General features: G+C 41.1%; 1 protein-coding gene across 3 annotated transcripts in view; it reads right to left on the bottom strand.

The window, feature by feature from the left end:
- Positions 1-24,590, bottom strand: part of XPO4 (exportin 4) — a 105,052-nt gene that overhangs the window by 60,607 nt on the left and 19,855 nt on the right. For 2 of the 3 annotated variants that reach the window (XM_057532657.1, XM_057532658.1), the window contains 3 exons: positions 21,374-21,512; positions 11,110-11,226; positions 10,239-10,392 (listed from right to left, as the gene is read on the bottom strand). In XM_057532657.1, coding sequence (XP_057388640.1) covers positions 10,239-10,392; positions 11,110-11,226; positions 21,374-21,512 — 410 coding nt within the window. The remainder of the gene's footprint in view (positions 1-10,238; positions 10,393-11,109; positions 11,227-21,373; positions 21,513-24,590) is intronic. The other variant, XM_057532660.1, reaches the window with a different exon arrangement.

Below are 24,590 nucleotides of genomic sequence, written 5' to 3'. Positions count from 1 at the left end.
TTACAAGAACTTCACAATACAGGAAGATCTTGTAGCAACAATGGACATTTTACAAAAGGAATACTTTAATTTCCCCATCTTCCCATAGTCTTTTTATCCCACCTCATTAGTAAAACAAAATTTCAGAAGCAAGGGGAAGCCCAGCTTTTCTTCTTATATATTTAATCTCTGTCACTACTAATTTTTCTAACAACAAAAACTGCTATTTCTGGCACAGCACGGAACCACTGAGCCCGGTCTCACACAGCACTTAGTCCAAGTAACCAAAGTCCTTTGAAATAAAGGAGAACTGACCTCACCTGAATGTTTTCCAAAGCCTTGCCTCCAAATAGTAACGTCGGCTTTACTGGAAATCCTAATTTAGGTGAAAGCTTCTGTGTCCCGTTACTATTTTATGATCTAGTTAGCTTTCCCCAAGAGCTTGAGTTGAAAAAATTTTTTACCAAAACCAAATCAGATCCACAAAAATAGAATACCAATAAAAGGCAGTGTAACCAAACTAAAAAAAGAATTATTACTGAAGCCAACATACCAAACATACCTGCCAAGCATTCTTATTACAAAACGATATTGTCATTTATGATTAGCATTGCCAAAACCCCTAAGCATTTATGGACGCTAGGTGAGCTAATGGCTAAACAATATGAGCAGCATAAACAAACATCCAAGAACTGAGACACTACTTCTGAATCACCTTGCCTCAATAACTAAAACATATATTTGTTAGGCATCTGTTACTACATGCTAGATACTGCACGGTGCGGACAACACAGTGGACAAAACACAGCCTGTGCTTTCCTGAGCTTCCAGACAAGCAGTAAACAGGTACTGCTCCAGCAAGCTAACAAAAGGAAAATTACAATTGAGAAGTGGGCCAAATGGGAGAGAAGTGTGTATAACAAGCATATCAGGAGCCGCAGGAGGGGCTTCCCTAGTGGCACAATGGTTCAGAATCCGCCTGCCAATGCAGGGGACACGGGTTCAAGCCCTGGTCCGGGAAGATCCCACATGCCACGGAGCAACTGGGTCCGTGCGCCACAACTACTGAGCCTGCGCTCTAGAGTCTGCGAGCTACAACTACTGAGCCCACGAGCCACAACTACTGAAGCCCGAGCGCCTAGAGCCCGTGCTCCACAACAAGAGAAGCCACCGCAATGAGAAGCCCGCGCACCACAACCAAGAGTAGCCCCCGCTCGCCGCAACTAGAGAAAACCCGCGCGCAGCAACGAAGACCCAACGCAGCCAAAAATGTAAATTAAAAAAAAAAAAAAAAAAAGCCACATCAAAAGAAACCTGACCTGGTCTGGAGTGAATGACGGAGGCACAACTAGGAGGCAAGAGAAAAGTCCACCCGCAAAGGTGCCAGGGCAGAAGGAAACTTGGCCTGTGGGTGCAGCACCAACAGAAAGAGGACAAAGAGAGTTCAGAGAGAAGGGCAGAGATGAGACCATCCAGAATCCTAGCGCCCATTTGTAAATGGGGTGGTGGTATAACAGAGGTTCCTAGGACTAGGGTACTTTCTTTAGACAATAATAATCTAAAACAGAATGAAAAGCAGGTGGATTTCATCTCAGATCTTTCAAGACAGTAAGACCAGGGCAGAATGGCCACAGCAATTAGCTCACTGGGCCAGGAGATGATTTTAACACCTGCCAAATCCCAGGAGCTATAGACTTTGCACCAGGCCTGGGGAGGATGCCTTCCTAAATCACCTTCTACACGTATAAAACCTACATGTAATAATCCTTTAAAAAAAATAATGGTTTGCAGGGACTTCCCTGGCAGTCCAGTGGTTACGACCCCATGCTTTCAATGCGGGGGGTGCGGGTTTGACCCCTGGTCGGAGAACTAAGATCCCACATGACACACAGCGTGGTCAAAAAAACAAAAACAAAACCAAAAACCTGTAAAATTCCTAAAAGATAATATAGGAGAAAATCTAGATGACCTTGGGTTTGACAATGACTTTTTAGCAAAATAACAAGGCATGATCCATGAAAGAAAGAATTGATAAGCTGGACTTTACTAAAATTAAACACCTCTGCTCTGTGAAAGACACTGTCAAGAGAATAAGACAATAAGCCACAGACTGGGAGGAAATATTTACAAAAGACATCTCTGATAAAAGACTATTATCCAACATATAAAAAGAACTCTTAAAATTTAACAATAAGAAAACAAACCATCTGGTTAAAAATGGACCCAGGTCCTTAACAGACACCTCACCAAAGAAGACATACAGGTGTCAAATAAGCACATGAAAAGATGTTCAACGTCACATGTCTTTAGGGAAACGCGAAGTAAAACAATGAGATACCACTCCACCCCGATGAGAAGGGTCCAAATCCGGAACACTGACACCACCAAACGCTGCTGAGGGTGTGAAGCACCAGGAACGCTCATTCACTGCTGGTGGGAACGCGGACTGGCGCAGCCAGTTTGGAAGACAGTTCAGCAGTTTCTTACTAAACATGCCCCCCACCAAACAATCCAGCAATTGCACTCCTTGGAATTTACCAAAAGGAGCTGAAATTTTATATCCACACAAAAACCTGCACACACATGTTTATTCATAACTGCTAAAACTTGGAAGCAACCAAGCTGTCCTTCACTGGTGGAATGGCTAAGTCCACTGTCATCCATACAGTGGAATATTAATCAGTGACATAAAGAAATCAGCTATCAGCCATGGAGGAGCATGGAGGAACCTTAATTGCATGTGACTCAGGGAAAGCCCATCTGAAAAGGCTACACACTGTATGATCCCAACCATATGGCGTTCTGGAAAAGGCACAACTGTGGAGACAGTGAACAGATCAGCGGGTCCCTAGCGTATGGGGAGAGGAAGGGGTGAACAGGTGGATCACAAAGGATTTGCAGGGCAGTGAAACTACTCTCTGTGAGACTGTAATGTGGATACATGTCACTGTACATTTGTCCAGACCTACAGAACACCAAGAGTGACCCCTAATGTAAACTACAGACTTTGGGGACAATGATGTGTCAATACAGGTTCTTCCATTATTAAAAAAAAGCCCCCCTCTGGTAGAGTGCTGATGACGGGAAGACCATGCACGTGTGGGGGAGAGGGCACATGGGAACTTTCTGCACCTCCTGCTCAAGAGTGCTATGAACCGAAAACTGCTCTAAAAAATAAAAGTCTACTTTAAAAAATCTGTGACCTTGGTTTATGCAAAGCCATCTTAAATATATCAAAAGCAACAAAAGAAAAAATAGATAAATCGGACATCAACAAAATTAAAAATTTCTACATTTCAAAGGACATCATCAAGAAAGTAAAAAGACAACCCACCGAATGGGAGACAATATGTGAAAATCATACATCCGCTGAAGAATTTGTGTTATATATTCAGAGTTCACAAAGAACTCTTACAACTCATAAATCTTTTTTTTTAAAGATTTTTTTTGGTGTGGACCATTTTTTTTAAATTTATTTAAAAAATTTTTGTTTTATTTATTTATTTTTGGCTGCATTGGGTCCTCATTGCTGCGCATGGGCTTTCTCTAGTTGCGGCGAGCGGGGGGCTACTCTTCGTTGCAGTGCGCGGGCTTCTCGTTGCGGTGGCTTTCCTTGTTGCAGAGCGCGGGCTCTAGGCGCATGGGCTCAGTAGTTGTGGCTCGCGGGCTCTAGAGCGCAGGCTTCAGTAGTTGTGGCCCACAGGCTTAGTAGCTTTGCAGCATGTGGGATCTTCCCGGACCAGGGCTTGAACCCACGTCCCCTCCATTGGCAGGCGGATTCTTAACCACTGCGCCACCAGGGAAGCCCCTGATGTGGACCATTTTTAAAGTCTTTATTGAATTTGTTACAACATTGCTTCTATTTTATGTTTTGGTTTTTTTGGCTGCAATGCACGTGGGATCTTAGCTCCCCTACCAGGGATCAAACCCGCATCCCCTGCACTGGAAGGCAAAGTCTTAACCACTAAACCACCAGGGAAGTCCCACAACTCATAAATCTTAAAAAGACAAATAACCCACAAATGACGTTAGGGCAACGAAGCTGCAGTCAGTCACCCCGCCACTGCACTCTCTCCAGTGCTTCCTACTCCACCAGACTCTTCCTCCTTCTCGTCGACAGTCAGTGATCTGCTGGGATAACCGGATATCCACATGCAACAGAATCAAGTTGCATCATTATTTCTCATGATATACAGAAATTAACGCAAAATGGATCAAAGACCTCAATATAAGAGCCTATATGTAAGAAGTCAGTCTTAGAAAAAAACACTGGTATTAGTCTTCATGGCCTTGGATCAGGCAATGGTTTCTGAGACAGGACAACAAGAGAAAAAAAGACATAAATTAAATATCATCAAAATTAAAACTTTCTGTGCTTCCAAGTTCACCATAAAAAAGTAAAAATAGGGAGTTCCCTGGTGGCGCAGTGGTTAGGAATCTGCCTGCCAGTGAAGTGGACACGAGTTCGAGCCCTGGTCTGGGAAAATCCCACATGCCATGGAGCAACTAAGTCAGTACGCCACAGCTGCTGAGCCTGCGCTCTAGAGCCCGTGAGCCACAACTACTGAGCCTGCATGCCGCAACTACTGAAGCCCGGCACCTGGAGCCCGTGCTCCGCAACAAGAGAAGCCACTGCAATGAGAAGCCCGCACATCGCAACGAAGACCCAATGCAGCCATCCATAAATGAATGAATGAATGAATAAATAAATAAATAAATAAATAAATAAATGTTTAAAAAAAAAGGTAAAAATACAACTCACAGAAAGAGAGGACATATTTGAAAATCATTTATCTGCTAAGGAACTTCTATCCGAAGATATAAAAAATTGTTACAACTCAATTTTAAAGAGACAAATAACCCAATTTAAAAATGGACAAAGGATATGAATAAACATTTCTTCAAAGAAGATACACAAACGGCCCATAACCACAAAAAAAGATGTTTGATACATTAACCATGAGGGTAATGCAAATCAAAATCACAATGAGATACCACTCCATACGAAATAAGACAGTTATAAACAAAAAACAGATAACAAGTGTTGACCAGGATGTGGGGAAATTGGAACCCGCATATAATGCTATTGGGACTGTAAAATGGTACAGCCACCTTGGAAAGCAGCTTGGCAGTTCCTCAAAAGGTTAACAATCAGTTTCCTTATGATCCAGCAATTCTACTCCTAGGTATACCCAAGAGGAATGAAAACAGAAGTCCACACAGAAACTTGTACTACACACGAATGTTCATAGCACCATTATTCATAATAGCCAAAAAGTTGAAACAATCCAACTGTCAATCAACTAATCAATGAATAAATAAAAATATGGTATATCCTTACAACAGAATATTATGTGGCGCTAAAAAGGAATGAAGTGCTGATGCATGCTACAATATGAATGAATCTTGAAAACATCAGGCTAAATGAAAGCCAGTCACAAAAGACCACATATTATATGACTCGATTTACACGAAATGTCCAGCACAGAGACAGAAAGGAGATGAGTGAGTGCCACGGGCTGGTGAATTTGGGGGAAACAGGGAATGACCACTAACAGATACAAGGGCTTCTTTTTTGGGGTGATGAAAATGTTCTAATATTAATGACAGTCGTGCTGTACAAGTCTATGATCGCACAAAGAACGACTGAATTGTATCCTTTAAATGGCCAGATGGTTTGGTATGTGAAATGCATCTCAATGAAGCTGTTCGAGAAAACAGCCAATTATCACTGCAATGGACACTACCTGAGCACAGGCACAGACAAAGCGGGTCCGTGCAGATATTTTCTTTAAGGGAGCTCAGTGTTTAAATTTCTTAACATTTAAAAGAAAACTTTTAAATAATTAGAGTGAACTCTTCATAGAACATCTAAAATAAGTCATTCATTCCTAAAAATTTAAACCCAGGCTGTTTCAGTTAAAACTTAGAACAGTGGGGCAAACCAAAAGGACACAGAAGTCAGCTGACAAGGGCCAGACCTGGAACAATTTGGGCAGCAAAATACACAATGACAGCAATAGATTACAATCCATTCTGAAGAAGAAGAATCCCTGAGTCAATACTGATATAAATGAATAAATCAATGAAGAAATGAAACCTCTTCTTTATGGCAGAAAGCTGCAAATAAGCACAAAAGGAGATGATGGGATCAGAAAAACCACCAATGTGCAACGACCATACTAACTGTTTCAGGCCAGGAGTACCAAGGGATGCTAGAACTAATGGTTGAAATTTTAGGAGGAACAGGATATTTATATAAAGTATAACACCACAAATCATTCATTAATTACAAAAAGAAACAGCAACTTTACACTGGAAAAACCTGGCACACACCACCTTAACCAAGAGATCAAAGAGAACCCCCACACACACAAATGGGACAAACTGGATCACACTCCTCCTGACATAAAGGAACCACTACTCAGTAGTCCTACGAAAATGAATAACCCGAAACTATCAGGAGGGAACATCCAACAGACCCAAACTGAGGGGTATTTTTTTAAAGTAATTGATCTATATACATCAAATATGTCAAATTCATGAAAGACAAAGAAAAGCTGAGGAGCTTTCCAGATCAAAGATGACTTAGGACAACTAAATACAAAGTACGGAAAATAGGGCTTCCCTGGTGGCGCAGTGGTTGAGAATCTGCCTGCTAATGCAGGGGACACGGGTTCGAGCCCTGGTCTGGGAAGATCCCACATGCCACGGAGCAGCTGGGCCCGTGAGCCACAATTGCTGAGCCTGCGCGTCTGGAGCCTGTGCCCCGCGACGGGAGGGGCCGCGATAGAGAAAGGCCCGCGCACCGCGATGAAGAGCGGTCCCCGCACCGCGATGAAGAGTGGCCCCCGCTTGCCGCAACTGGAGAAAGCCCTCGCACGAACCGAAGACCCAACACAGCCAAAAATAATAAATAAATAAATAAATAAATAAATAAATAAATAAATTAAAAAAAAAAAATTTATCAAAACTTAATGTGATTTAAAAAAAAAAAAAAAAAAAAAAAAAAAAAAAAAAAAAAAAAAAAAAGTACGGAAAATAGTTACAAAAGGTATTGGTGAGACAACTGACAACATTTGAATATGGACTGCAGATTAGATAATAACAACGTGTGAACATTAAATTCTTGGTTTTGAAAATGATACTAGAGTTTTGTAAGACATTCTCCTATAAGAACTGCAGTGCAATTTGAAAATTCTTGATCACAAGAAAACAAACAGTGAAGTACTCATAGGTATATGGGTATAATGTCTGCAAGTGCTCTCAAATGATTCAGAAGAAATGTGTTTAAATATACACATACTGTCATACAAACACACGTACACGCGCGTGTGTGTGTGTAATGAGAGACAGAGACAGGAAGAATAAGAAATGGGACAAAATGGTAGCAGCTGGTGAATCCTGGTAAAGGGCATATGGCAATTCTTTCAACTACCCTTGTAGTATTTCCTGCATGCTGAAAATTACTTCAAAATAAAAAGATACAAAAAAGATAGCAGATTACAAAAATTATGAATAGGAATTGATACTGGTAATTTAACACAGACTCATTTAACATACCATTCTAAGTGATCAAATAGATTTGATACAAAACACACAATGTATTTTTTACAAGGTCTACTTGCTATTGTCTATCCTAAAAGACAAATTGTATTTTAAAAAGACATCAACTCAATATATTAATTAAGCTAAATATGATCATTAGACCTTTTTCAAGGTATAAAACTAAGTAATTGGGACTTCCCTGGTGGTGCAGTGGTTAAGAATCTTCCTGCCACTGCAGGGGACAACGGTTCGATCCCTGGTCCGGGAAGAACCCACATGCCACGGAGCAACTAAGCCCGTGCGCCACAACTACTGAGCCTGTGCTCTAGAGCCCGCAAGCCACAACTACTGAGCCCGCGCGCCCAGAGCCCGTGCTCCACAATAAGAGAAGCCACAACAATGAGAAGCCCGTGCACCACAACGGAGAGTAGCCCCCACTCGCCACAACTAGAGAAAGCCGCGCACAGCAGCGAAGACCCAACGGAGCCCAAAATTAATTAATTAATTTTAAAAACTAAATAATTATTCAACTCCTTCCCAGTTTATTGAACAGCAGATCTACAAGTAATCGCCAAAATTAGAAATTATGGCAGAACTGGGTTCCCTGAAACTAGTTTTCTTAATTAGCACTGACAATGCAGCTTCGTTTAATTCCATTGCCATATTCTTTCTCCTACACTTAAGCTAATCCACTTAAAGGAAGGAATGCTTAACTGTAGCTGTTAGCCAACAAATGGCTGCTGTCGGAACATATATAGGCACAAAGAAACTCACTTGTAAGCCATGAGACAACATTGTACGTCAAGAGCAAGATCTACTTTTCTTTAAACAATGAATTCTTTCCGTCAGCAACACTGTAGTCCTGCCTATCATTTTTAGATGACAAGTTTTCCAAAGCTTTATCTACATGCTTTATAAAAATATTTTATGTGTGTATGGATCTTTAGACAAACTGTTTCCAAACTCCCAGAGCACTGTTTCCCTTTACAAAACAGTCACTTTTCAGCCAACTGCATTTTCCCCTAAAACAGAGACTTTAAAATTGGCTACAATATATGCAGTGTAACTTTCCTTGATTTTCCCATATATAATTAATGTTTTGATAGCTCCATATGGCCTGTTACTTTTTAAATCTGTCTCAAAGTTTTTCAACATCTTTCTTTTTTTTCCCTAACAAAAACCAGAGCAAAAATTAAGATTGCAAAACACAAAGGGGAAATTTTTTAAACGCAAACCTAAGAAAATACGTGCCTGTTAACAACCAAAAGGACTACACTGAAGATACAAAACTGACTATCAGGAGGAGGAGGATCAGAGCCTAGGGTAGAAGGGGGCCCGACCGACCCCCCGGTGAGCTCTGCCCTGCAAGGCAGCCACTCACCACGACCGCCTCTGAGACAGAACCGGAGAACTCGGGGCTCCCGTCAGAGACCTATCACCCTACATGGCATCTTACAGCTCATTTTCTATTACATGAATGTATTCGCTTGAAAACAGAAGAAAGAGTTACACCTTGCCCCTGCCCCTTAAAAACCTCACAGTTTACAGCCCAGGTAATTAGCTCAGATCTGTGTAGGTGAGTGCAGAGCTCCCGGCTCATCCTAATCTCTGAAATGGCTGGATATCTATGTCCTATTTGCTTATCATCTGCCCTTTTCTCCTAAGTAGACCCCCCCCCCAACTTCCTATTAACAATACCTAGAACAGGTTAAAGTAAATTTCCTGTCATTTCCTATACCATAAGGAGTATGCCAGATTAAGAAGAAAGAGCACAGCAGACAGCAAGCTGAGGAACTTCTTCATTCAAGGAGGCTACCAAGAGCTCAATAAACAGTAGCTAACTCCTGAGTGTATTTTAAATGTATTGTTTCATTCAATTCACTCAACAATCCACATCCTCAATTTACATGTGGAGAAACTGAGACTCAAGAGAGGTTAAGTAATCTGCCTGAGATGGGCTGAACCTTGAGCCTGGATCTGTGTGACTCAACTATGATACATATGGGCAGCCCACCATACATTACTGCTTTTAATCTAACAAGGTAGCAATGTTCTAGAAAAGCAAATCATAAACTCTGAACTAAGGAATTGCTTTCTAACACAAATTTCTCCACTTTAGTAAATGATAAAAAAGCAGACACTTTGTATCTATAATATAACCTATTTAAACTTAATTTGTATTCCTAATAAATAACTTGCTAGAAATGGAATTTTCCTATTTTTATACTGGGAACACTCTCCGAAGGGTAAACATGTTACTACCTTATTACCTACACTTGAGCAACTGTAATCCACAAAGATCAAATAGAGAACTCCAAACCCGCCTTAAGGAAAGTCAGTCAAAATCTGAATGGAATTTACATGTTACAGGAGAAAATGATTCGGTTTCTTGGTAAAACGCACTTGCCACCTTTTTCCCTTCCCTTCCTAAGGCATATTCCTATCCCTTGGTTAGCAACAGCCCAATGATCCACCAAATGTTTCCATTTATTCAACCCTCTTCTACAAAGTTATGAATGAAATTGAAAATTTTCTAAGTACTCTACTGCACTGTGGTATTATTAAATAAAGTAAAATTCCATTTCTAAAAGATTCTTATTTTCTTTCAAAAACACGTTTCATAGACGTGCAGAGATAAAGTACTTTTACCCATAATTAAGTCAATCTATGAAAAGGACCACACATAAACCGTTCGGCTGTTGAAAGGATATAGTTTGGAGGAAGGAAGTTCCAGCTCAGGACTTGGTTGGCGAGGGCCAGGTAGCGCTGGAACACAGATGACATCTGGGCGCTGAGGTGCTCCCGCCTGCTGAATTCCTGCAGGACTTCCACCGTGAGCAGGAAGATCTGACGGAGGTCTTCTTCCTGCAGTACATTAACCACACGTGTTTCTGTATCAAAAGTGTATTCAAGATATGGTCCCTTTTAGAACCATAAAACAAAACAAACAAATAAAAACCTTAAAACTTCCAACGGAAAACATCACTTCTTTAAGGACATCTTCCATTTTTAGGCCTGCTTATAATTTACAGTGATGCCGGCCTGAATACCTTTACCGTCACATAAATGCCACTCCCTAGAGAAGCAGGTCTTGACGACCACGACAGAGCTGAGGGCTCAGCGGCTTCAGTGCGGAGCCCTCGGATTGAAACCAGTGCCTTCACACAGCTTTACTTCAGAGCCAAACAATACACACGAAACAAAGAGCCCACACCATCTGCAATAACACTGAAATACACAGCCCTCTCTGGCATATTGCCAGGCCTATTTTTAAGGCCAGCGGAGTCCCACCAATTGAATTAGTTCTATCTAAACACAATAAGAACAAAATTAATAAGCTAAGGGTCTTAATAGTAGCATTTCCTTTTTGTTTTAAGACTAGAATTAAACAAATAATCTTAAACCGTCAACTATGTTCACCAAACCTATCGCTTTACTATATCCTATGAAATCACACCGCAAACCTTCAAGTATAGGCTCTTGTTCAACTAGATAAAAGCAATGTCCTCACTCCATTAGCAACAAATTGAGTGAAAAGTGAGTGATCTAATAATTAAAACACAAGAACAAAAATACCGGTACCTGAAAAACTCTTTTGCAGTTGCCGTGGAACTCCATACTCAGTCCAATGTTGCTAGTTTTACTTGAACTTGAGAATTCACTCAATAGTGCAGTTAGAATAGAACAGGCCAGAGTTTGCTGTAATTATTTGATAACAAATAATTGTGAGGCATGATTTTGCCGATGCTTTGTTTCAATACAATATTGGTTCAAACAAAATGAAACATTTTTATCTTTAGATCTTCCATCGTATCTTTAGATCTTATACCTACCCGTCTGAAGGTCAGATAAGACAAGATGAAGATTAGCTCTCCTTTCCCAGTGGCCTTGAGACTGTTTAACATTCCTCCTCACTCCACTTATACAAACCTATCTGAGAACTGAACTCAGGACACACTCCTGAGTATTCCTACTCGTACTCAACTACAGAGTGTAAATGATATTTTAAGATGATCAATATTTAACATATCATTTAGTTGAATTCACACAACAATCCCTATCCCCATTTTACATTTGAAAGAAGTGAGATTCAAAGGGCAAGTAATTCAGGCCAGCTGAGATTTGAACCCAGGTCTATCTGACTCTACGTTCTGATGTCTGCAAAATGTATTTCCAAACAGATGAAAAGTGAAAAGGATTTTATAGTCTCCAAAACATTAACCACGGAGTACTCCTAAGTTTTTAAAATTGAAAATGACGATTTTCCTTCTCAATGGCTGTATCCAACAAGCGCCTACTCTCAACTCGCTGCTTTTATTCATAGACTATTCAGACTCAAGGTGCCGTGATGGGGACGATACAAATTATTCTGGCAAGTTTCCAAGGGTTACACAGAAATATGCACACTACCTCTGAACAACCGAAAGATTAAAGTCAAGATGATACTATTTATGCAGCTTATACAACAGCTGAGCACGGTCCTACCCGCCCACCAACTGCAACATCTTTGCTCAGAAATGCTTCTGATGTCAGTACCTTGACCTTACAGATGCTTATCTTGGCAAATCTTAGCAAATATACATAAAATTAAATTCCTAAAGATTAGCATGAGTTGATATTTGTTGAAGATGAATGATGGTTACATAGGTGACCAATAGACTATTTGTAGTATATCTGTATATTTTTGTGTATGTCTAAAATTTTCCTCTAAAAAAATGTAAAAAAGAATTAAATTCCTATTTGCCTCGATCTTCACTAGGGTAAGTATGATGTATAATTAACAATTCTGATGGTACACTAGCCCGGAGACTCAAGCAGTTTCTCAGACTTTTCCACACCAAGAAGCCCTAACAACACAGAATACGTGCAAATACCCTTGGGAATCTGGGGGTACACAGACACGGCTGTGTTCAACAAACAGTAAGTCCTCTGACTACAGCTCCATTAGCTTAAACACACACACACACACACACACACTCTCTCTCTCTCTCTCTCTCTCTCTCTCTCTCTCTGTAATTGTACTTCAAAATATATTGATACATCTGTTTTAACATTAAAATGTCCCCTTTTACCCAATCTTCAAGAAAAGTGCGTAAGTTCAACTGCCTTTGCATGGACCCAGGCACAAGGAGGAAGAAACCAAGCATTAAAGAGCCTCTTACAGAGAAACAGTTTATCACATACTCACTTCATCTTACAGTTGAAAGAGACCTTAGAAACGCATCAAGTACAATCGTTCATTTTTTTAGTTAACAAAATTGTATTTTAGAAAATGGCTTTCTTTTAAAATGGTGATTAATGATCAAAGTGCCAGCAATCAAAAGTTCAGATACATTTAAATACCGTTGGGATCAACCATGAACACAGTTTTTAAATATAGCTAGGCTTTGGTGGGGAAAGTGGGTAGTATTAAATTCAAATTAATGAAATTCAAGGATCTACCATGATGGATTACAAGACCATATGATTCTGAAAACAATCTTTCCCCATATTTTTTGATTTTCTCCTACCCTTTCTAAATAAGACTTAAGTGAACAGGACACTATGAACAGATACCTAAATGTTTAAGAAAATGTGTCTTACTAAAAAAGGGAAACTAATTTTGGAATCTCAGGTGAGATAATCAATCTACTGAAAACAGAATTCATGCACAACTTATACAAAAACATGCAAGCTGAAAAGAACCCAGAAGCACTATCAAACACAAACTTATCGTTCTTACAAGTAAATTATCTATAGTAGTTTTGCACAAGTAATTTATAACTTGCCACAAATTGTTTTTTAGTGCCAAACTATATTCACCACAAAACGGCATATTTTTAGACTACGACCATATTTAAATTTTTAGTAACACGACCCTAATTAATGATTGAAGCAACATGTACTCACAATAAAGCTTTATTTTTCTGTGAAATAAACACTTCCTAGGATTACAAGCATGTGTCTGTGGTCAGGAAAGGGTAGGAGCAGTGAAAGGGGACGACCTTTCTGAGGCTACTACGAGTTTTTAAAAGTAGAAGCCTCAGCAGACAAACAAGGAGCCCTCGGTGGGTCGGGACTGCTTTTGAGATGTAGCAATAAAGACGTCCCACCACAACGACAAACTTCACGACAATGAAGTACAAATTCACCCATAAAAGAAAGTGTGTTCTTAGTGCATAAGTATGAACAAAACACATTCTTATTGTGGACTTAGCTGGTTGAACATAAGAATATTTTGTTTTTAAATAACTTTTTCTTCCTACAAAAATAACCATCCATAGGTTACTACTGTAACATTTGTTTACAGCTTTCCAATTTTGAAATGCAGTTATACATTATTTATTACAATACCATTACTATTAACCCAATGTACTGTTTTGTATTCTACTTTTTCCACTTTCCACTTATGAAATAAAAGGACAAATTTTCAAAAACAAGTGTCTCCTTACCAAATTTACCACTCAAAGACTTAAGAAATACATAAAAATAAATTATGCAGCATGGTTAGTGGTAATGCCAGAAGTCAAATGTCCTGGCCTTGACCCACCTAAAATTACCAGCTTTTTAAGAACTAAAATTCAGTAAGATATTTTCATCATTAAAAGATAACCAAGGGCTTCCCTGGTGGCGCAGTGGTTGAGAATCTGCCTGCTAATGCAGGAGACACGGGTTCGAGCCCTGGTCTGGGAGGATCCCACATGCCGCGGAGCGGCTGGGCCCGTGAGCCACGGCTGCTGAGCCTGCGCTTCTGGAGCCTGTGCCCCGCGACGGGAGGGGCCGCGATAGTGAAAGGCCGGCGCACCGCGATGAAGAGCGGTCCCCGCACCGCGATGAAGAGTGGCCCCCACTTGCCGCAACTGGAGAAAGCCCTCGCACGAACCAAAGACCCAGCACAGCCAAAAATAAATAAATAAATAAATAAATAAATAAATAAAAATTAAAAAAAAAAAAAAAAAAAAGATAACCAAACAGTTTAATTGCTCCTTAACCTGGAAGCCCTGAAAGGATTTGAGATTAGCATCATAAACATTAATTATAGGGAAATCCCTGGCGGTCCAGTGGTTAGGACTTGGCACTTTCACTGTCAGGGCCTGGGTTCGATCCCCGGTGGGGGAACTAGGATCCCACATGCCGCATGGTGTGGCCAAAAAAAAAAAAAAAAGATTATACTACTGTGGCTCAGAGATGCTAATTAAGAAATTCCTGGAGAATGACGAATACGAAGCACTGATTGTACATTAAAAGAGCAAAGCACTTCTCCCTACTCACAGAGGAATCCAGCACACACCGTGTGTCTAAGCCGCATTACCCGATTCCACAACCATTTATCAATTAAATCTCAGTAACATAAAGTGACTTTCGGAGCAGGGGCAGTGCACTGAGACAGCTAGGGAAGCGGCCGAGAGGGAGAAAAGAGGAAGCTCCTTCTCGGGACAGAGAAACGGAGGAAGGAAGCGGGGGAAAGGCACCCACGAGTTCTTGTCGTCCTTACCCTTGTGGAGGCTCCCATCTGCCTGCTTCACACTCTAGGTGTCAGGGGTGGGCCCGAGTGTGTTACCTCTTGACCCCCCCCCCTCCCCCGACGGACCAGTGCCTCCAGGCCTGCCTCTGCCTCAGGCAGGGCTGGCTCTGATTTCTGTACTAGAGGTGGTGACTCCAGTACTTCAGAGGGTCGGAGACGAGACCTGGGGCGGGTACTGCAGAGAGATGGGTCTCAGTGAAACCAGGTGAAAGGTGACGACTGACTGGTAAGCAGTATATACGAGGTTGTAACGCTGAAGCGCACAGGGATGAAGCCAGTACAAAGTACCATTAGTACAAATCTTAGACTCCTAAGAGGTTCACATGGCAATGCTTCATTTATCCAAGATCATAAAGAATTCAGGTAGTATCTGTTAATTTTCCAAATGCAGCAAGCAAACACTTTTAATGAAACTTACTTCATGTAAAATTTTCCAAGAGAATCATTTCTAAGGCAATGATTACATGACGTGGTGACAAGGAGAGCGCCTGGAGTCTCTGCTGAAACGCACAGGGTGGGGCTCCCAGCCTACGACACCTGGGGGCAGAGCCCCAAGCCCCGATGCACGTCTGCCCACAGCTCTGCCCAATCACCCTGTCTGTGCCTGTCACTCGCTGCTGCTGGCCATTTGACCAGCACTAACAAGCAGTCCCAAAGTGACAACTTTCATTTTCAGTAAGTCAGAAACCAAACAATAATCGTTATCACGACTATCTCCCAAATAAATTCTGAATAACAACACTCTGCGGGTCTCTTTCAATAGTGCAGAAAAAGAAGTCAGAAAATCTGGGCTCTGAGAGTCCAAGATTTATCACTTCAAGTAACTGAGAGCAAACCACTTCATCTACCTGAGCCTCGGTTTTCTCATCTATGAAAAGGGCTACTACCCTGTGCACTGCAGAATTCACATGACTGTCCTAACTTTCAAATCAGATAACACAACAAAAAGTACTATGTAAATGTAGCAGGTTCTGATGAGATAAGGTGAAGCGGCAACAGTATTCTCATCCTTATCATAAAAAATAACCTATTTTGGCGTCTTAGTCCTTCTTGACTGTTATCTGCAATCCACCAAATTAAAATCACAAAATAAGTTATCGATTAAAAAAAAAAACAACCCAAAACTAAAGCATCACTAGAGCAATAGAGCGCGTACTCACTAAACATCACCTGGATTAATAAACCAATGTTTGCCTCTGTGCCTGACACGACATTAACACAAGGGAAGGTGGAAAATGAATAAATGATGTGCTCCCTATTTTTTTTCCCTATTGATGAATTTCAAAGAGAAAAGTTAAATATGTAAAACAAGTAGAAGAAATTCAATGAGGTCTCGAGGTTATGAAAGAGTCTAATATGTTTTCTTTCACTGAAGTACTAAAAAATCACAAGTTAATTCACTGGCTAACAACTGAAGTAACTGCTGCCTTCGCATTAAAAATCTTTCAGCAGAATTCTCATTTCCAGTAAAAGACATTAATTTCATGACAGTGGAAAAACACCCTTCAGAGATAGTTTGCCTTACTCTCCAGCTTACTGTCACAAGAACAAGATACTCAAACACTAACTCCAGCTGACAACATAAAATACTCTTGTTCAGAGAGAGGATTGTCTCTTATAATAGCCTGGCTCTTACCCCAGGAGCTTTATTACCAAGAATAAACTTTATGAAAGGTTGCCATACATAAAGCAGACTTCCAGCTGCTCCTCTAAGCAAACATCAATGAGACTTGTGATAAGAGAGATTAAGTTGCTATCACGTCCGGGGCAGCACTGCAGCAGACGGGGAATTTCTCACCCTCTTCTCTCTAGCACGGCAAAGAGGAAGAAAGGAGGCTTAAATGATACGTTCAACAGCTTTAAAAGTGATTTAAATAGGCCTACTGCTTTCAAAGGAAATAAAACAAACATGAAATAGGTTAAAAATTTAGCTTAAACGTTAATTAAAATAAAAAGTTTGACCACTTTCTTTGGGAAGTGAGGCCTCTGCACGTACCCCTCCCAGGTCTGACGCCACCGCAAAGCAACGTGACGCCGCCACAGAGGGAGGGCAGCCTGTGCACAGACTGGAGGAGACGGCACAGGACGCAAGAGCCGCACGAGCACCGTCCCTCTGAGAGGACATCACGATGCACAGAAAACTGAACGGGGCTACAAAATACAATCTCCATACGAAATCGTTTAACTCATAAATATCTACAGAGAACAAAGCCCAGAAGATACTTCTCAGAGCGTTTAAAGGAAAGCTAATATGTTGGTTATATATTTTTTAAATACTCAATTAGTTTCCGTTAATGGATAATAGTATAAATACTTTCTTCTGATTTTCAACACTTAAAATATTATTTGATAGAAAGAGATGATAGTTCATGTCCTAAGATTCTATAAACAAAGGGTTGTGAAACCACTAGGGACATAAAACAAACATTCGCTGAATGCTTACTAAATGCACTTAATATTGTCTTTCCTCTTCTGGGCCTGGATATTACCACATTTATTCCATGTATTAGTAAATCACCACCTAGAGAAGTTAAACAATTTTTCAAGTTCAGTAGGTAGTAAATGGCAGAGCTAGGATTTGAACCTAAGTGTGAATCCAAAATCAAAATCTGTGTAGTATCATGTTATCCTGCCCCTAAACTCATTTAAACATGCATACTTGACTAGCATGATGTTGGACCGAAAAATATACTCTTAGAAAGCAAGCGGGAAAGCCAGACTACATACAGTTTCCAGTCAATTGGGGTTGATTGGAAGCATCATTCTAGAAGATGTGCAAAGGTAAAGTTAGTCACCTAACTTAATAATTCATGAGGTCAACCCTTTCTTTCATCCAAAGAAAACCAGAGTCAGTTATCTCTTCCTTTCAAATATCTCTTAAAATCACCTTTATAAAGAAAGTTTCTAGCCAACATTATATCAATGTTCTGATTTTACCATTTTACTTTCTTATCAAAGTTTTAAACCTCTCTCCCACTGCTATTCATGTCTCTGAGACTAAGAAAATCTTAAGTAAATTCTTGAAGCACTCCCACAAATTCTTAACAGTCTGAGAAGAAGACAGAGAGGAAGATAGAGTAAAATGCGGTACTGGTCTGTAACCTCATTTTTTAGACCTGCTGAATGAGCAGGAATGGCTCCAGGCAGGAATTCTAAACTTGCCATATAAATGCAGGAATGCTTTCTGAGTTCAGTGTTTTCAGTGTGGTCACCAAAATAAACTCACCCAGCAATCTTGAAATTAAATTCTACCGCCCGCTACTGACTTCTTGCTGCTACAGGAGTTCTCAACCCTGTTAGCAGAAATTCAACTTTAAAAAACTCCTCCTGCTTTGGAATATTTCACGAGGATATTAAATTTATCCACTCCCCTCAAAGCGTATGTACTGTGAACAGAGCAAAATCCTCTCTAACTAGACAGCTACATCTGTTCCAATCATTCTCAGAACATCAGTTATTTCAGTGGCTCAAAAAAACCAATTGCCAGGTTGCAGTGGGCCTACTTTTTGTGGTGGGTCAAATTACCCAGGGGAGAGGAAGCAGAGAACACAATTCCCGAGTGTGTGCTCATTCCTGAGGGGCAAGGGCTCCGGATCCTTCGTCATCCAGCTGCCAAGAAGCTACTCGTGGGGGTGAGAACAGACTGTAGAAATCCTACCTTAATACTGAAACCCCAGTCAACATGATCACCCAACTACAATCATAAAAGCAGAGATCCCAGAGTTGCTGCTTAAGTTCCTAAAGTTTAAATCCTGGTCAATCGCAATGAGCTGGACTCCTTCACTGCAGACTGTCAAGTGAAACAATGTGTCACCTGACACATTACGAAGAGAACCAAAATTATGAAGAGTAACTTGATTTAGAGCAGTAGGGGCTGGGATAATATTTCCAAGTAGCAGCCTTAGTTCCAAGCCTTTTCCCTACGAGCTCTGGCTAGTCAGCCCACCACTTGATTTTCCCCTGACCGACAGTGACGTCCCCGTTGGACTGCGCACACGGCCATTAGTTAGGCAGGAAATGCTAACAAAAATCCAGGGAAATGTAAGACTACGGATATATTGATACAATGAATGTGGGCAGCCCGGAAGCATCAGTATCTCGAGAGCAAAGCTCTTCATCAGAAATGGGAGACTACGTCTACCAATAGAGAGAATTTTGAGAGCATATAGATTATTATTAGTAAAAAGTAGCTTCCCAATCATTTTCACCTCAAAAAATTGTAAATGGAATCTTATCTGGGGACTATTTTCAACAGAGCTCCTCACTACATAAAACAAAGCCAAAATAACTCAAAACGTAACGATTCAAACATGCACATCTTCAAAGTTGTTAGTTTTAGATAAACAATTAAATTTTAGAATACTAAGATTAAGTGTTAGGAACATAAAATTAGACCTTTAGATATTAAAGTCTCTAGACTACATGGTCCAATATGGTTGCCATTAGCGACATGTGGCTATTTGAATTCAAATAAAATTTAATTAAAATTATATAAAATTAAAAATTCAGGGGCTTCCCTGGTGGCACGGTGGTTGAGAATCTGCCTGCCAATGCAGGGGACACGGGTTCAAGCCCTGGTCTGGGAAGATCCTACATGCCGCGGAGCAACTAAGCCCGTGCGCCACAACTACCGAGCCTGCGCGTCTGGAGCCTGTGCTCCGCAACAAGAGAGGCCGCGACAGTGAGAGGCCCGCGCACCGCGATGAAGAGTGGCCCCCGCTCGCCGCAACTAGAGAAAGCCCTCGCACAGAAACGAAGACCCAACACAGCCAAAAATAAATTAATTAATTTTAAAAAAATGTATTAAAAAATTCAGTTCCTTGGTCACACAAGTCACATTTTAAACACTCAAAAGCAGCATGTGGCTAGTGCGGTGCCCACACCCTGGAGAGGAGCGATACTGAACACTGCATCAACACAGAAGGTTCTACAGGACAGCATTACTCGTGGAAGAAACCTGTCACAAAAATGACATAGACCACAATATCTACACAATCAATAATCAAAACACAGATAGAAACGTTCTGTATCTTGATTGTGCGACTGTTCACTGGTACACAGAACTGTCACAACTCACTGAAATGTGCATTTTCAATGGATGCAGTAACACATGTAAATTATTCCTCAATAAAGTTGATAAGGAAAATTCCACAGGAAAAACAAAAAACACCTAGGGTAGATACAGGAAATCCTGACAACTTGCTCATTTACTCCTTCGGTGGAGGCCCTGCTGGGTCACTCCCAGCACAGTGGAGGGCAGACGGCAGGAGCGGAAAGGTGAGCGCACGTCTCTGTGTGGCGAGGAGAGACTCAGACACTGTGAAAGGGAAGGGACAGTGCGCACGGTCCTCCTAAAATGACCACGGCACCCTAACTCACACCACAAACAACCTAAAATCACACCGCGCGCTGAGGGCCCCCTGAAGACACCATCCATACAGAATCGTAAGGGGTACAGCCTCACAGATATCTTTCAAATGACTACAGAAAAGAAACTGGGAAAGTGAAAAGACTACCCAAAATATTTAAAGATTTAATACCTGAGAATCAGAAGAGCCAAGACTGGCACAACACTGTAAATCAACTGTAATTCAATGAAAAAAGAAAAAAAAAAAAGAAGAGCTAGGTATTGCCAACCCCAATTCGACATGAGTTAAATCTCACCCAGCTGGTAAAAGTCAACGGCTCCAGCCAACAACCACAGCTGATGCGTAACACCAGCTCCAGCTCGTCTGGCCTCCGACAGGGCGGCCACAACCCGCCACGCTCCCGGCTGACCGGTTCTCCCAGGCAGACAGGAGGTGGAAAGGGGAAAAACCAACCAGGCTCCCCAGACAACTCGGGCAGCCGACAGTCACACCTGGTAGTCATGGCATACCTTGGCCTATTAGTATTGCAACATTTAGGAATTTTTATGTCAGATATCATTTTATATTTTATTCACATTTCCATGATCACTAGTACTTGTCAAAGGTTTATTAAAAATAGGGGGAAATGTTCAACAGAAGGGAAATGGTTAAGAATATTATGGTACATTAGCTTGTAATATTTGACACCATTAAACAGGGTTATGAAAACTACACGAGGTTTATGAACTTATGATGATTATGAACACTGGCAACATAAGAAACAGAATCAAACGAAAAAGCAAAGTATACTGTATCTACAGTACGTGCACATGTAAAAAACGGACTAGAGGAAAACATGAACAAATGGAAATTGCTTGATTTCTTAGACTGTGCCTTTTTTCTTTTATGTAGATATCCATTACTGTTGCTATAATGGTATTTGCGTAATACAAAATAAAACTTTTAAGTATTTACGAATAGTTAGCACACTTACCACAGTGGGGTTGCCACTACTTATCAACTGGCTGACTTCATGAAAAATGCTTTTGCAGTCAATTGATTTATCTAATGATCCTCGTTTTACAATTACTGCTACTGCTAATAGAATCTGTTCCCGAACATACTTTTGGAGGCTGTAAAACATAAAAATCATTGTGAAAACTTTTACACAAATCCAATATAAAAATACTCCCAAATTCCTCACTGTGCCTGCAGCTGCTATCAGCACGGCTCACGTCTAAGGTAGCGTGCTCCTGGTTACGCGCTGACTCCACAGCCAGAGACCTGGGTTCGAATCCACACGCCAGTTACCACTGGCTGTGTGACCCTGGGCAAGACCGTTCACACTCAGAGCCTCAGTTTTCTCACGTGTGAAATGGGGATGACAGTAACAGGGTTGTCACAAGAATTACATATTCTTAACACCGCACCCCGTGCACACTAAGCGCTACGTGAGTGTCAGCAGCTCCGGTGGTGTTATCAGCTCACTAAGAGCCAGGTGAACATTCTACCAGTTAAGAGACACATTCGGACCTAATCTCCATCTCCAACCAGCAGTGTCATCTTAGATCCATTCCCTTTAACATGGAAAGGCAACGTGCTAGCTAGCCAAGATACAACATTATGGAAACATACACGTTCTTCTAAACCTTTGTAAATGTTCATATCTAATGTTCGTATCTGTCCCTCAGTGTGGTGGCAGAAGCACCCATCTCAGATGGAGGCCTCCTAAAAAGGGCCGTTGGGCCACAAGGGCACACGGATTTAACTGCCTTTTCACAACGGTTTCTTAAAAAGAAGGCTCAGAAAACATAACCCTGAACTTTATAATCCAGCCTCTAGAATACAACCACCACATGCCCTTGGGATAAAACCCAAATTCCCTAACACAGCTTATAAGCAGTGGGTCCCATCCCAGCCTTCCTGGGGTACTCCCAATTTACCTGCTCTCCAGAACAGTGATGAATAGTGCTTTCTTTTACTCTGAAAGACGTCCCCATTTGGACATAAACGATATGGCCACCCACTTCTAAGGCCCTTCATGGCCAGGGATCTGCTCCCCTCTCATCGCAGCCCCTCCACGCACTCTCACGACCACAGCTACACCGAACCTCTTTCAGTTCCCGGCCTGTAAACGCCACTCTCTGCACGTGGCTGGTCAGTACACAGAAGGGCTCCCTCACACTTCACGCAACACGAAGCGCGCCACTGCAGTCCCACAGAAAAGCACGCCGCCTGCCGCATAACACGCACTCCCCAGCCATTCATACAAACGAACGAACGTGTCTCGCTCCGTCAAGAACGGAAAGTATTCCTTCAAAACAGACTTGAAACGTTCATTAAGCGAATAAAAGCAAAGATCCTACCGTGTGCAAGAATGTGAATTAACCAAAGGGAATATTCGTACTTTTGAGGGGACACAATAGTTTCAAACACAATGACTGCTACTAGAAATGTACATAAAGCTAGCTTTAAACATTGTTACTGGCAAAAATTATAAATTACTAGGAAAATAAATAATAATACCCAACATTTATTGAGTGCCTATGACCTGTCTTGATATAAACTAACTTCACAAAAATTAATACACTTAATCCTCACAATCTTTTTAGTAAAGTACTATCAGTACTGTTATTCACTCTATTTAATAATCAGAAAATTAATGCACAGAGAGGTTAAATAATTTGCCCACGGTCATGGAGTTACATGGCAGAAGGGGGACTCACAGCCCCTTTCTCGACCACTATGCCATACTGCCTTTAAAAAAGTGTACCCTGGCGGTCCAGTGGTTAAGACTCTGCACTTCCAGTGCAGGGGGTGGGGGCTCGATCCCTGGTCAGGGAACTAGATCCCACATGTCATGCGGTGTGGCCAAAAAATAAAAAAAATAAATAAAAAATAAAAAGTGTACCCTGCATTTCACTCTGTGCAAATTTTAATCACAATTAGGAGGAAAAAAATAGAAAAGGAAAACTTCCATGCATGCAATGGGAAGTACACAACATTACGTACTTAGTATTCTACAGTATATAACCTGTAGCGTTCCACCTATGCAGAGCACCAAAAGTTTTAACTTGACTCTAATCCATTCATCGGACACTCTGCAAGATTAAAATGTCTGTGTCATGAAAGACCAAAAACAGCCAGAATTATTCTAGATTAAAAGAGACACAACAACTAAATACAACACGTAATCTGAGGCTAAATCCTGGATCAAAAAAGTAACCTATAAAGGAGGAAAAGGATATAAACAGCATTTTTCAGAAAACTGGGAAATATCAGAATTATATTAAATAATATAAATATAGTAATTATATCAGGAGTATTGAGATGATCTCTTAGGAGAGACATGCTGCAGTCTTCAGGGATGTAGTATCACTAAATGCTGGCTGAGCCTCTACTAGGGAGAGGGCACGTGAGTGTTCCCAGTACTACTCTTTCAACTTGGTTGAAAACTTTTTTTTTTCTTTTTTCCAAAATAAGAGTTTGGGGGAGTTCCCTGTGGCCTAGTAGTTAGGATTCTGGGCTTTCAGTACCATGGCCCAGGTTCAATCCCTGGTGGGGGAACTGAGATCCCTCCCACAAGCTGCGCAGCAAAAACAAGAAAGAGTTTGGGAGACAATACATAAGTGAACTACTTCAATGTGGAACCCTACAGTCAACTCTAAAATAGCTCCTGAATCAAAATTATTACCGTGAGATGATTCTGGATAACACGAGAGATGACATGCATACACACAGCTGAAACCACCGAGCTCAGTGGGGGTGGAGGTGGGGCTGCGATGATAAATCAGCAGCTCCAGGGCAAGTTAGTATCCACCCAAAAGGGCTCATTAAACAACCGATTAAAATTTAAATAAAGGAAGAAAACCAGCATGAAGAAGAGAAAAGCTTTGAAACAGGGGCAAGTTTTCCTTATTCTGTTAAAATCAGAAAAAATAAGCCACACCCTCACTCAGCGATATGTACACTTGCTCGTCCCTGGAACACGCTGTCCACTAAACCTGTCATGCTGATCGGCTAAGTAACACTTGGTTTTTCTCTCTCATACATTTTTCGATATGTGAAGCACTTACTAGCACTTTACTGAGTGCAAAAGTCATGCCAGTAAGTATTATTAAATTTTATGAACTCAGAGGCTGCCAGTGAAGTCAGCAGGAACAAAGGTATGACAGCACGCTGGACTTACTTGTAAAGTTTTATGCATCTTT

Source organism: Balaenoptera acutorostrata, chromosome 18 (genome assembly GCF_949987535.1).
Source record: "Balaenoptera acutorostrata chromosome 18, mBalAcu1.1, whole genome shotgun sequence".
NCBI lineage: Eukaryota > Metazoa > Chordata > Mammalia > Artiodactyla > Balaenopteridae > Balaenoptera > Balaenoptera acutorostrata.
Note: the sequence above shows the minus strand (reverse complement) of the source record. Positions and strands in the feature narration are given on the sequence as shown.